The following is a 15,291-nucleotide window of genomic DNA, read 5'->3' as shown; positions in this document are numbered from 1 at the left end:
GCGATATATTGGCTGGCGCAGACAGTCTGCCTCGTGAGGCAAGTTGTAAATGGTGCGAAGTGTGGTGCGACGGCCTCGCTAATCGGGAGATAGCGAGAGGAAGCGCGTGATGCCACCGCGTGGGTGACGCGTGGGCGCGACTCACAGCAGCCGCCGCCGACATGCCTTCTAAAACGATGAGCGCGTCGTCTGTATGGAAACAAAGCGCGGCTTCCACGCACTTCCTCTCACGATAAACACCGACTGCTTTGACTGAAACACGCAAACCCCGATACACACCGATTTCTCTCGGGCGTTGAAATTGGAAACAGAAAAAAAAACGGCCACCATCCCGCCCTGCGAACGTGAATGTCCAGCGAAGCTGTATCAAACACCACAAATGGTGGAGCATTGTATTCAGACCGTTCTTGTGGTGTCAATTAATTCCGTGGTATACCCATGGTTGTCTTAGATTGAACTGAATGAGTTGCTAGTCGGGTCTCTCTTTCATATATGAAAGCGTGGTGACGTCACTAAGTGTATATATATATATATATATATATATATATATTGACACGTGCTCTATGTCAACACTTTGACGACGTTGACGCTATGTGATTCAACGGACTCCGAGTAGTGGGACAGGGGCAATTCGAAGACCAAGAACTCTTTCTTCTGGTGATTCTTAATAGGCTGTTCTGCCGTCTTGTTCAACGTGTTGTCTCGTGTTCGCGTTGAACAGAGACATTGGTGGAGATGCGGGGTACACAACCCCGCCTGATATATGCTCTGGACTCCTCCTGGAAGCCGTTCATCCAGCCCATCTCCAATCCTGTGCATCGCTTCAGTCGGAGGTCACTCGTCCGGGCCCTGTTTACCTCTGCCAATGGTGACTGCCAGCCCGCCACAGATACTACGATTTCCACAAGACGGCGAATCACCAGAACAAAGACTTCTTCGTCTTTGAATTTCCCCTGTCCCACTGCTCGAAGTCCGATGAAGCACATATCGTCAACGTCTGCTTAGTGTCTACATAGGGCACGTGTCAATATATAGATATATATATAGTAGTGACGAAACCTCCTTGGTACCGCATTCAGTAATGCAACTTAAGAAAACGCGATATTGCAAGTTATCTTTTTTGTTATAGCAATAAAGGATAAGCCGCACAGATGATATTCCTTTAAGTACTTCAACTGCTAATTATTTATTTATGGCCAGACAGAAAATTACATTGAAAAAAGCTGCGCCCCTATTGGGGAAACAGTCAGGGTTATGAAAGATGTAGTACGTTAACCTGGACTTTTGTGTTTAGGCCGCGAATTTTTACGACCAACGAGAGGTATACAGCTTCGCTGTAAAAGAATGGTTCAAAGGAGTAACAATTTTGACAACCTGAAGGTAGTGAACGTCCACCCGAAGCACGATAAAAGAAAGCTTTTGCGTTATACAACCATCGAAATGCCAGGGTCGGGAAATGAACCCGCGACCTAGCGATCGGCAACACGACGCCGAAACCACTTAGCCTATCGCGGTGGATCATAAGATAAGTATAGTATGAGTGGTTTGGTAAGACTGGCCCTTCAGATGCCCGAGGCCCATGGCGTAGACAACCAGACAAGGGAGCCCAAAGTCGCAAAAATTCTTGCTACTTTTTGGGCATTGGTCTAAGCTTACTACTCGGCTGAAAGGCTTGCTTTTCTGATCGTCATAGAAGAACGTCCTCACAGCTGGCCAAGAAGGAAGAGTGCAAATAAAAATTAAAAGAATAAGAGAAATTGAGTATCAAATTCTAAAGAGGATTGGGAATCAAACCTTGCAACGAAATCTCGCTAAGCACCACACCGTCATAGCCACTGAGCCACCACGGTGGGTCCCTTATCAGCCGCATCACTCCTTACTGCCATGTAAAAAAGACTAAACTATCGACACTCTCCTGATGATTCCTGGAAATACGCGCGTTGAAAACTTACCCTGTCGAGGGTGAGGTGCGTCAACAGCTCCGTTTGGTCGAGTACCCGAAGCATGGAGAACATTCTGAACCGGAGCTCCTCGAAGCCGATCAGGTGGACCGGGACGACCCACTTGGCGACCGTGATGTGCTGCAGGAACTGCCCCGGGCGAAAGCGATCCAGCATTAACACGTTTAGGCTGACGCCGGAGAAACAGCGGCGCTCGTGCAGAAACCACAATGTAGCCAAGCATAGAAGCACAGCTTTGAGGTCGTAGGGAGCCACGGGATCATTATGGGTCATTATGAGGTCCAGGCTGCCTTCGCGCAGTTCGTTGAATTCCACGCCGAATGGCTTCAGGAACTTGTTCAGCTCTTCCTGCATAGGGCACAACGGAAATGAAGTTAGTAAGAGCGTCTTCCCGAAACAAATCAACTTGTTCGCTTCACGACTCGAGCTCATACAAGGTATGTCCGCATACATAAACAGTCGCTTAAGCACATCTCTCCGCATTGTCTGCTTCCCTTGTCCCTAAGCTACCTGTTTGTGAATCCTGTGCAACCGGAACCTGTTTTAACGCGATAGCGTTAAGGGCCCCGTGTCGCAGAAAATCCGGCGTCGGTGTGCGATGTCGGCGTCCGTGGCGAAGAAAATCATCCCCAACCACCCCGACCGTGCAGGCCCTCCACGTGGTGCAAGGTTTTGGTGAACAAAAATTGAATTTCTCAGTGAAATCTGCCAAAAAAATGGTGAAGTACGACTTTACCATTCGGTGTCGGATACGGCGTCGGATTGTTCACTATTTTGCGTCGTATTGTAATTTGAATGTACGAGAAAAGATAATTCTGTTACGAGGAAACTCAAACACAAACCCCTTTCCCTGAATTTCTATCAGACCTACAGCCGCCGCTCGGGTACTTTACTTGCGAAAATGATATAGAGATGGCGCTCGCATCCGCGTCAGGGCGAATTGGGCCTTCGCCTGCCTAATGCGTTTTGGACACGTGCGCGCGTCGGAGCTTTTGCAAACAATTAATAAAATAATAAAAGAAGTGCTAGGGTCTTCTTATTTTAATAGAAGACCCCTCATATTGCCCCTGGAAAAACGTCTTCCCAGCAATGCATTTCTGTTTAATGTTGAAGCCGACTTTGAAGGTACGGGTGTAAGCTTGGCCTTTGTAAGCTGGCTTTCCCACGTTCAGTTGTGCAGTGAAGCGCTTCCACTGAAAGAAAAATGCGATGCAAACGGCGCCCGATAACGTTATAGCATTCCACTCTTAAAGGCGAAGCTTAAGCGTCCTCCAATTTTTGTGCAGTAGCAATCTCTCCTGCTTCACATATGCTTTATACTTGAAAATGCTTTTGATTTTCGACCTGCCCAGACAACGAAGAGTCGAACGTCATCTGGTGTCTTAGCAGCTGGAAACTCTGATCAGCATCCGTGCTGTGACCTTAACATACACTGCAATGAGTAGGCCACGCGGTTGAGGTGACAGAATGAGTTACCGCTTCAGTCACCATCCAGCAGCGGGCACCTCCTTCGTTTTGCTGTGTGCATGAGTCGAGCAGTGAAGGCATCTCCAATACATCGCGGGCGACATCGGCAGCCCTGTCGAGAAACTCGGGTTCGTCCTTGAGCTGGTTTTCGGCAAAGTGCAGGAATCTGTATGCCTCCAGGTCCAGGATCTGGAAGCATCAGAGATGTAAGGCCAACATGGTGGCTCGAGCCTAAAACAGCAGCAACGTTTAGACTCCAATTCTACAGGAGCATCAACCAGCTCGAAATAATCAGTCGGTCGATGTTCCCGTGAGATTATTGATGTGCTTATCGGATGCGTTCTTATCTCTGTCTCCCAATGATTCCGACCGTCACAGACGGAACAATATTCGGGCACAACAAATATACGATGATTATCCCATTAAGCGAATAGGCGAAACACGTCATCTACGAGGCGTGTACTGCGGCAGCGTTCCACTCAGGGATTTCCGTGTGGACATGCTGCGCCTTCTGGAGGCGCCGCCGTGAAGTCTGCGAACACCCAGTGGTACGTACACATTGACCCAAGTTAGCGTCAAAGAGGTTCATTGAAATGCGGCACACACAACCAGTCAGTGGAACACACCCAGTGGCCCATACACAGGTGAACGGACTACATTTGAGACTGCACTACGTTCGGGATCGGCTAAACATCCACAGATGCCAATATCTCCGCGATTGGGCCACGTGTTTGGAGGGATAGCTATACAGCCGGAAACAGAACTGGTTTGACAACGCCAAGGATTCTATTCGCAGTTAAAGAACGCCCGCTAGTTCTTACCCGAAAGCAAACGTACGTACGCACTGGATTATCGTAGGCATGGTGCTAGTCAGTTCGAGGCACGCGTGAAAAAGGTTTATGTACGGAAATGAGCTGAGGGTATTAAGGAAAAACTAAATAAAAGTGCTTGTATGAAATACCGAGAAAATATAAGCAGAAATAATTTAATATATATTATTCGGTTAAACGTCCCGAAACTGCACAGGGTTCAGAGAAGGGTTCAGTGTTTTCGTTATACACTAATTAACACCGTAAATTAACCCTCAGGCGTTTTTCTCAGAATCGGTAAAAACCGAGAACCTCCCAATTCGAGCTGTCCTTAAGAAATAGAAAGAAAGAAAGATGGGCAATTATCACTTCCAATTCACGATTTCTTGTGTCACCGCAACACATTAATACGCGGTTAGCACTTAACTCTCCTGCATATATTTTTCTTTTCGTTTCTTGTTGCGAAAGTAGAGTATTCTGGGGTGCTCAAACAAAAAAACAGATTTTTTTTTATGTGAAGCATTTGTAGAATATTCGCTGTATGTGGTTGTTTCTGCTGAAGTTTGCCTTGGATGCTTCTGGCGAGCGCACAGCATAGAATGGCAGCTCCAGGCAAAAGCTTCCCTTGATTTCCTTACCATATCTGTGTCAAGCGCCAACGTAGAATTTGTGTTTTCTGGATTGCGCTTCGTGAACCTTAAAGAGCGTGCTCCGATGGCTGACAAATCTCTCGCTATGTACATGCCCATTTTGCCCAACAACATTATGCATTACTTTCATGTTCCAGAAAGCGTCGTGTATCATTTGTTGTTACCACTCGTTCGTTCATTAACTATTTTGCAGAGTGTTTGGTATATGTTCAATAAAGTCATGTCATATCAGGTGCGTTATATATTCTCCAGTAATAATACAGTCGATTTACAACGCAAGCCCCGATAAACACCAATTTCTCTCTTACATGGAAATTACACAACGAAAAACATCGGCTCTAAGTAAACAAAAAAAAAACAACAGAGATAAAACCGATAAACACAGGCGGAACTTGAAGAAAAAGGAATACCGAAAACGTGTACCACTATTCATAAGGGATGCCATAGTGGGTGCCTTTGGTTAATTTTGACAACCTGAGGGTCTGCAACATGCACCCAAAGCACAGTACACGACCTCGCGCGATCAGCAGCCTGACGTCATAGCCACTTAGCCTACCGCCGTGGGTCTAAAGGTATGTATAGTAAGAGCAATTTGGTAAAACTAGCCATTGAAATGCGTGAGGCCCATGGCGTAGCCAGCCAGACAAGCGAACCTTAAGTCATAAAGATCCTCAATGCTTTTTGTACTCTGGTCTAACCTGACCACTCTATAGAAAGGCGTGCTTGTCTGATCGTCATAGAAGAAGGTCCTCACAGTTGACCAAGAGTGAAGAGAGGAAATATAACTTAGATGAGTAATTGAAAGTGAGTCGAATTGTAAGGAGGGTTCGGCATCAAACCATGTTGCAACATCATGCCGAGCCCTGGCCACTTGATGGGTCTGTAGTTTTCGAAGTATGAGGCCCGGGGCCGGGCGGATGATGATTTTCATGTCGGTGCGCGGGAGCGGAGGCGCGCGTCGGCGAGGCCTGCTCCTTGCAGTCGCGTCTTCAGAAATGGGTGTTCGGGCTCCACGCTCCTCGCAGGTAGCTGGCGAACTGGGTTTCGCGTCGGTGGCTGACGCCTGGGTTTTCGATGCCGCGGTTTGCCCGACTGGGTCCTGCTTACCCGGGGTTTGTTGTTTTTGCAGGCGGCGTTTCCGATGAAGGGAAACGACCGTTTGCCACTGGGATTCTTGATGGTGGAGCTGCTCAGAGAGAACCGCAGACGGCCCGTGCAGGGCCTCGTCAGGCAGGTGTGTCGGGTGACTCTCCGATGCAATTTCCATAGTTTCCGTGGTGGTGGGCTGATGGGCCATGGTGCCTGGGTTTCATGTCGATGCCATTCAAACCCAGATGCAAGCCTTCATGGATGCTACACGCGCCCAGATGGAACAAATAACACAGACTGCCCTACAACGCACAGAGGCAGCAATCAAGCACATGGAAGCCGCTGTAGACAGCAAGCTTAAGGGCCAGCTTCACTCCATAAAACTGCGAAAAACACTACGACAGAACCTCTGCAAAGTCACACCTGCGGCAGGACATAACTGACACCAACACCCATCACCGACCATAACATCACCGACCACAACACCCAACAATGCCTAGACCACACAAGCAAGTCAAAGAAAACTTAGAAATTTGGCAATGGAACTGCCGTGGGTACCGAAGGAAAAAAGGGCTACTGACACAATTGATCGCTCAATCCTCAAAGCCGCCAGGGGTCATAGCCCTACAAGAGCCCGGTACCCGACCAACACTACATGGCTACGAGGAATACCACGCAAGTCAAGACGACAAATGGAAGGTAGCCACACTCGTGGACAAAAACATAACAACTATACAACACACATCTATACACGACGTAGACGTACAACATGTACTCCTAGAATTCGTGTACAAAGGCAATCAGACAAAGAGTGCCTTTGTTCTAAACGTCTACTGCCCCCCCAGCCAAAGGCGGGCAAACATTGACAAACTCTTCAGGGACACTCTCCGCCTTGCCAAAGATCGCCCTCTGGTAATCATGGGCGATTTCAACGCTCAGAACACGCTATGGGGGTATCAGAGGCAGGACTGGAAGGGTCTCCAGCTAGAAACACTAATGGAACAGAATCACCTCACACTGATCACAGACCCGAACACTCCGACGAGGGAAGGGAACAGCGTAACACGCGACACCACTCCCGACCTCACCTTCATCACACAAACCACGCGAGCCGAATGGCTCAACACACTCGAAAACTTAGGCAGCGATCACTACATACTGAACACAACGCTACAAACCGGACGCCTACGCAGGCAGATCGGCACAGCCAAAATCACTGACTGGCGAAAAATTAGGGAAGCCCAAGAACAGGACACAGACACAATCACGAACCCGGAAGACTGGTGCGACAACCTCCGTCGACAGAAACAACACCATACAAAGGAAATCGCCAGAACGGAAGAGACCCCAGAAGTGGATCCCCACCTACTACACCTGTGGGACGCCAAACGAGGTCTCACCCGCCGTTGGAAAACACAGAAGTACAACAGGAAACTGAAGACACGCATAGCACAAATAACAGCGGAAGCAGAAGAATATGCCATGCAACTCGCCTCGGCGAACTGGTATCGATTCTGCGACTCCTTCGGTGGCACCCTGGGTACCGCCAAAACGTGGCACATACTCAAAGCCATCCTGGACCCCACCAAAACCAAAGGAGAGGGGCACAAGGCCCTGGAGCGGCTACTACACACCTACCCAGGCAGCCAACAAGACCTCATCGACGCCATCAAGAACAAGTGCTATGGAGATCCAGCTCCCACGCAACCATGTACAACACCATACATGGGACAACCCAACCCACTTTTGGACGAACCCATCACAGAAAACGAGGTGAGAGCGGCCATCGCAGCCACCACCCGTAACACAGCGGCGGGCACGGACCGTATCACGAACGCCATGATCAGAAACCTTAGCGACAAGTCCATCTCCGCGCTCACGGCCTTTCTCAACCAACACTGGGAACAAGGTACGGTGCCGGCGATGTGGAAACACGCACGCATAATCATGATACCCAAACCGGGGAAGAAATTGGCAATTTAAAATCTGAGACCAATCTCGCTCACATCCTGCCTCGGCAAGGTGTACGAGAACATCATACACAAGAGACTACAGGGACACTTAGAAGACAACAAGCACCTGCCAGACACCATGTTTGGTTTCCGCGGAGGCTTGTCCACACAAGACGTTTTACTGCAAATCAAGGAAGAAGTCCTCAGCAACGTTCCCCGCAGCGGCGAACATGCCCTCCTAGCAATCGACATCAAAGGAGCTTTCGACAACGTCAGCCACCAAGGAATCCTAGAAGGGCTCGCCAACACCAACTGCGGTGAGCGAACGTACAAGTACGTTCAGAGCTTCCTAAGCCACCGCACGGCAGAGCTGAAGATTGGGGAGATCCAGACTGCAGTATACCACCCTCCCAACAAGGGCACACCACAAGGAGCAGTCATCTCACCCACGCTCTTCAATGTCGCCATGATCGGCCTCGCAAGAAAACTGCAGGACGTAGAAGGCCTCCGCCACGCCTTCTACGCAGACGACATAACACTCTGGACCACAACAGGGTCCCTTATTGAAAAAGAAGAACGGCTGCAAACTGCAGCTGACCTCATCCAAGAATACGTCAGCCAACGGGGACTACAATGCTCGCCCGAGAAATCTGAACTCATACGAGTCTGGCGAGGCCGGGGTAACCACACAGTCCCCACAGACCCAACACGAAAAATCGAGGTACACCTCAACGGGAGCCTCATACCAGAAACGTCATTGCTCAGGGTGTTGGGCATGTGGCTGCAGTCTAACCAGCGTGCTACACACACCCTTACGCTCCTCAAAACCAGTGTCAAGGCGATATCACGCATGATATCCCGTGTAACATCGAAGAATAGAGGCATGAAGGAAGGGGACACACTCCGACTGGTCAAAAGCCTGGTGGTGAGCAGAATCACATACAGCCTGCCCTACTACCATCTCACACAATCCGAGACGAAACAGGCCGACACGCTCTTGAGGATGGCTTTCAAGACCGCTCTCCGCCTGCCGATGAGTACATCGACTGAGAAATTATTGGCGCTGGGGTTACACAACACCCTCAGCGAACTCACAGAAGCCCTTCACGTCTCACAACAACAGAGACTTGCGCGGACTTACACGGGCCGGCAGGTCCTACAAACTTTGGGCTTCAAAGCCACAACACGAACCCAAGAAACCTGCACGATACCTCGTCACGTCCAGGAGAGGTATCACATTGCCCCAATACCACGCAACATGGACCCTAACCTACACTCCGGAAGGAGGAAAGCAAGGGCCCAATACATAGAGAAAACATTCAGGTTCGATACCACGGCCCGTTTTACGGACGCCGCTATGTACGGAACGAATAAAAAGGGCGCAGTGGCAGTGGTATGCGACCGCCGAGGCCACGTCACCTCCAGTGCATCGACCCGCCCCTGCACGATCACGGAAGCGGAAGAACTGGCCATCGCGTTAGCCATCCGCGAAGGTCAACACGCAAAAAAACCACTGACGATCCTCACGGACTCCCAGCAGGCCTGCCGCAACTTCCTACAGGGAAGAATCGTAAGACCTGCGGCACAAGTCCTAGCCCAAATACCTAAGGAGGACACTGACGACAACACCATCATAACCATCATTTGGATACCGGGTCACGCTGCCATCACGGGTAACCTGTATGCCGACAGAGCAGCTCGAGAATTTGCATATAACCGAGCACTCATCACGCCGACTGCAGATGACCCTGACCCAGTTGACCCCGAGTATTCAGCAATCCTGAACTACCACAGAGGGAGTCGCTTGCGATATCCCCCACCCCATCGAATACTAAAGACGGAGGATGCCGCTGCCTGGCGTAGGCTCCACACAGGCACTTACACGAACCTACACATATTACATCGCCTGCACCCCACAGCCTACAGGGACGAATGCCCGTGGTGTGGGGCCACACCAACCCTATACCACATTACGTGGGAGTGCACGCTACACAACATAGAACACCATGACACGAACACCACGAGGGAGCAATGGGAGGCACTGCTGTCCAGCTCGGCCCTCGACGACCAGCTCAAACTGATCCAGAGAGCAGAGAAGATGGCAAGAGCCAGCGGAGCCCTGGACTAGGGGCCCCGACCATTAGCGATGCCCCATTGCGGCAAGACAAAACTATATTTGAATTAAAGTTTATCTATCTATCTATCATGCCGAGCACCACATCACCATAGCCTCTGACTCACAACTACGGCTCCCCTGTCAGCCGTGCCACACCATTGTTCCATGTAAACAGGTCTGAACTATCGACATCCTGATGATGCCTGGAAAAATTTTAAACTCACCCTGTCGATGGTGACGTGTGCCAATAGCTTCGTTTGGTCGAGCGCCAGAACCAGGGGGCACATTGTGAAGAGGAGCTCGATTCCCTTGACATCGATCAGGTGGAACGTGACGACCTGCTTGGCGAACGTGATGTGCTGCTGGAACTGCCCCGGGCGAAAGCGCTCCACCACTGACACGTTAAGGCTGAGGCCGGAGAAACAGCGGTGCTCGCGCAGAAACCAGCATGTAGCCAAGAAGAGAACCACAGCTTTGGGGTCGCAGGGTGTCACGGGATCGTTATGGGTCATTGTGAAGTCCAGGCTGCCTTCGCGCAGTTCGTAAAGCTCCATGCCCAAGGTATTCAGGAACTTGTTCAACTCTCCCTGCATCGCGCGCAACGGCAATGAAGTTTGTTAGAGCTGCTCCCAGAAGCAAAGTGAACTTGTTCGCTTCACGGTTCGAACTCGTACAAGGGCGCAATTGAGGGGCGTAATTGCACAGGGGCGCTATAACGTAAAATGATTCCAAACTGTTTTGATTCTAATTTCTTCAATCAGCCTCCACGGTTGATCAAAACATTTTCGGGTCACTCCCAACTTCGCCTGTCTGTCACGCGACGTCACGAAAACCGCCATTGCTGCCCATTTTATATAACGTGTACACACTGATTTTGCACGATTAAACCGCACAAAAGAAAAATAACCATTCCTGATTAGACGCCTTTTCATTATTAGCCCTCTGCTTTTGATTCAGTGTTTTCTGGCTACACCCACTTCGCCTGTCTGTCTCGTGACCTCACAAAACCTCAAAAACTCACCATGTCAAAGTGATGTGTACGCGAAAAAAATGCAATAATATGCCGAACGAAACTGAAAATTTTTCTGCATACCCACAGACTGCCCCGTTCCGAAAGGAATGGAAGATGGCTGCCCGCCGATCGCTCGGGCCCTAACTACTCGCACCTGCCGGTGAGCATGTATATATTTGCGTTAAACCTTTTTATGATAAACCTTTTTGCGTGGCAGTAAAACGTTATCGAGCCCTTTCGGCATGCATACGACATCGCGCTGCCAACTCTTCCTTGCTGAGGATCCGTTTTAGCGGCATTCTTATCCTTCCGTTGCACACCACAGTGATTTTTGACCAGCCACCGCAAGCTAAGTAAGACGAAGCTGACCAATCGGAGAAGCCTGCACCACCCTCTTCATGCGGTTATCTATTTTCACTGTGCTGGCTGGGCCCCATCGAAACCCTCTCCGCTAGAGCGTGCTCCTCGCCGCTTGTCAGCCAATAAGATCAGAAAAACTGCTGAGTGTAGAAAATGTTATTGGTTTTGAAAGCGAACAAAGGTGACCTCCTATAAACGAGGAGAGCGTTTGATTGGGTTGTTCAGACAACGCTGCGGGTCACCGCCCGATTCTTGCGTCGGCGGTCACGTAAATTTGACATCAGGAGTTTGGAATCAAAACAGTTTGGAATCATTTTATGTCATAGCGCCCCAGTTCTCCACATTTTCTTGTTTCCCATGCGCCTAAGCTACTCCTAAAGCTCTTTTGTGCAGTATCAGTCTGTCTTACTAACAAATGCTTTGCGCGTGTGGAAAACGCTTTTTCTCGCCAACCTGCCCAGACAACCAAGGGAAGAACGTCATCTGGTGTCTTATCAGCTAGAAACAACGCAAGCCCCGATAAACACCAATTTCTCTCGCATGGAAATTGCACAACAAAAAAACACCGCTTCAAAGTAAAAAGAAAAAAACGAAAAAACAGAGAACACCGCTAAACAAAGGCGGAACTTGAAGAAAATAAACAACCGAAAACGTGCTACACTCTTTATAAGGGACGCCGTAGTGGGTGCCCCTGGGTTAAATTTGGCAACCTGAAGTTGTCCAACGTGCACCCAAAGCACGGCACACGACCTCGCGCGATCAGCGGCGTGACGTCATAGCCACTTAGCCTACCACCGCGGGTCAAGAGGTATGCATAATAAGAGCAACTTGTAAAACTAGCCATTGAGATGCCTGAGGCCCATGGCGTAGCTTTTTGTACACTGGTCTAACCTTACCACTCAATAGAAATGCTTGCTTGTCTGACTGATCCATGGCCAAGAATGAAGAGAGGAAATATAATTTAAAAGTGTAATGGAAAGTGAGTGAAATTGTAGGGAGGGTTGGGCATCAAACCATGTTGCAACATCGTGCCCAGCACCACATCACCATAGCATCTGACTCACCACTGTGGGTCCCTTCTCAGCCATGCCACACCATTGTGCCATGTAAACAGGTCTGAACTATCGACATCCTGATGATGCCTGCAAAAATTTTAAACTCACCCTGTCGATGGTGACGTGTGCCAATAGCTTCGTTTGGTCGAGCGCAATAACCAGGGGGCACATTGTGAACAGGAGCTCGATTCCCTTGACATCGATCAGGTGGAACGTGACGACCTGCTTGGCGAACGTGATGTGCTGCTGGAACTGCCCCGGGCGAAAGCGCTCCACCACTGACACGTTAAGGCTGAGGCCGGAGAAACAGCGGTGCTCGCGCAGAAACCAGCATGTAGCCAAGAAGAGAACCACAGCTTTGGGGTCACAGGGTGTTACGGGATCGTTATGGGTCATTGTGAAGTCCAGGCTGCCTTCGCGCAGTTCGGGAAGCTCCATGCCCATGGTATTCAGGAACTTGTTCAACTCTCCCTGCATCGCGCGCAACGGCAATGAAGTTTGTTAGAGCTGCTCCCAGAAGCAGAATGAACTTGTTCGCTTCACGGTTCGAACTCGTACAAGGTGTGTCTGCATATATAGAGGGCCATAATTGCACAGTTCTCCACATTGTCTTGTTGCCCATGCGCCTAAGTTATTCCGGAAGTGGTTTTGTGCAGTAACAGTCTGTCTTGCTAACAAATGCTTTGCACGTGTGGAAAACTCTTTTTCTCGCCTACCTGCCCAGACATCGAAGGGAAGAACGTCATCTGGTGTCTTATCAGCTAGAAACTCTGACCAGCCTCTGTGCTGTGACCTTTACCCACTTTGCATGCAAATAGTAAGCCACTGCGGTGGGCCTGATCTGCGTCGTGTATGATACGCACGCTATGTTTGGACGTGGTTGAAGAGACAGAATGAGTTACCGCTTTCGTCTCCATCCAGCAGTGGGCACCTGCGTTCTGCTGCTTGCCTGAATCGTGTAGTGAAGGCATAAGCAATACGTGGTGGGCGACATAGGCGGCCCTCTCGAGCATCCCAAGGTCCTCCTTAAACTGTTTCTCGGTGAACTGCAGGATGCAGTACGCCTCCATCTCCAGGATCTGAAAGCGTCAGAGGTGTTAGATCAACATGGTGGTTCGACCCTAAAACAGCAGCAATGTTTAGACTCGAATTCTACAGGAGCATCAACCGGCATGGAATCATTAGTCGGTCGTTGTTCTTGTAAGATTTTACAGCGAAGCTGTTAAGGACTAGACTCGAGGAGATCACGTCCGTGTAGTAGACCGACCGGCGTGTACAGCAATTTAGATGCATCGCGTCACCTTGTGGCGTCGCATGAAAACGTCGGGATGGCGGTGTTTTTAAACCTCGGGATCCTAAAAAACTTGCGCTGCACACCGCATTTTTCGCCGGAGCTTATGTTTGCTACTCCATTCTCCTGTACGCGCGCTGCGATTGGCGTATCCATTCTTAAAAAAAAAAAAAAAAAAAAAAAAAACGTCATCGTCTTTCCTATATTGTCTGCGCGTTAGCGCACATCACTGTGGAGCGTCGCGCCCCCTTTCCTCACCGGCTGAAAGTTGCATCGCTCGAAAGCGAAACATACATCGTTTCAAAGCGTAACGCCACCTTGTGGCGCCCGCTGATATCTCCCGGGTTTCGCCGAGAAAACGGAATTAAAGCGGCACGGTGGAAGGATACCACCGACGATGAGCGGGCCGAAGACGCCAAGCGTCAGCGTGCTACCCGCCAGGACCGCGAGGCTGAAGGAAATGCGAACTGTCCATGTGGCCACGATCCCGCAAAATTGGAACGTTTCAAGAAGCAACGGTCAATTATACACAGCTTCGCTCGTCATCCACCTTCACGGAGTGGAATGACACTGAATTTTTTGATGTTCGTATGTGATGCGTTCTTATCTCTGTCTCAGAATGATTCCGAGCGTCACACAAACAGCAAGACTTCCACACAACTTTTCAGCGAATTTTGAGCTACGCCGTTGTGGAGGACACCGCCTGGCCGTAGCCGTCATTGAGCACGCGATAGTTCGCAAATCGCAAAATCAACGCCAAAAGATTGCACAGACGGCGATCAAACATACGCGCACATCGGTTACAGTGCTCCAACATAGCGGACGAGCGCTAGCAGACGGCGCTGTGACGTCACGTGAAAACTATGTATAGTGGGAGACGCTGTCAGACGCGCCTGGCATCTGACAGCTTCTTCTTCTTTTTTCCTTCTATATTGGAGTTTTACGTGCCAAAACCAGTTCTGAATATGAGGAACGTCACAGTGGAAACCCCCGGATAAATTTTGACCATCTACAGTTTATTAATGTGCACTACAACGCGTGTCTGACCGCGTCGCGCGCTTAGGCCAATCGCGGGCGGCCAAACTGACGGCAAACTGAACGCGCGTTTTGAACAATAATCTCCGATCGTGCCCCTGGAGTTCTTGAAGGTGCGGGAGACGGATGTTTTCGCATTTCGCCCCCATCTAAATGCTGCTGCAGCGGTCGGCGATTTGATCCGCGCCCTTAGGCTTGGCAAACGCAAGGCCACTATGCCACCACGGCGTTGTGTTCACATTTCATCTGCCGTCGATAGTTCGATAATTGGAGTGACAGGCATAATGGCTTCCCAGCTTACGATTGAACCGAGCACCGAAGCTTATCCTTCATAGCATGCATGTCGCGGTCGCTTTCGAGGTTATTTCTACCCGCCGTGGTTGCTCAGTGGCTATGGTGTTGAGCTGCTGAGCACGAGGTCGCGGGATAGAATCCCGGGCACGGTGGGCGGATTTTGATGGGGGCGAAATGCGAAAAAAACCAGTGTACTTTGA

The 15,291-nt window shown here is 49.9% G+C and overlaps 1 protein-coding gene across 1 annotated transcript in view; it reads right to left on the bottom strand.

Moving 5' to 3' along the window:
• LOC125941570 (uncharacterized) overlaps positions 1–15,291 on the bottom strand; it is a 60,290-nt gene that overhangs the window by 20,261 nt on the left and 24,738 nt on the right. The window contains exons 5-6 of the mRNA XM_049659097.1: positions 3,438–3,617; positions 1,953–2,309 (exon numbers count right to left, since the gene is read on the bottom strand). Of these exons, the coding sequence (XP_049515054.1) occupies positions 1,953–2,309; positions 3,438–3,617 (537 nt within the window). The remainder of the gene's footprint in view (positions 1–1,952; positions 2,310–3,437; positions 3,618–15,291) is intronic.

Source organism: Dermacentor silvarum, chromosome 11 (assembly GCF_013339745.2).
Source record: "Dermacentor silvarum isolate Dsil-2018 chromosome 11, BIME_Dsil_1.4, whole genome shotgun sequence".
In the NCBI taxonomy this organism is placed as follows: Eukaryota; Metazoa; Arthropoda; class Arachnida; order Ixodida; family Ixodidae; genus Dermacentor; species Dermacentor silvarum.
Note: the sequence above shows the minus strand (reverse complement) of the source record. Positions and strands in the feature narration are given on the sequence as shown.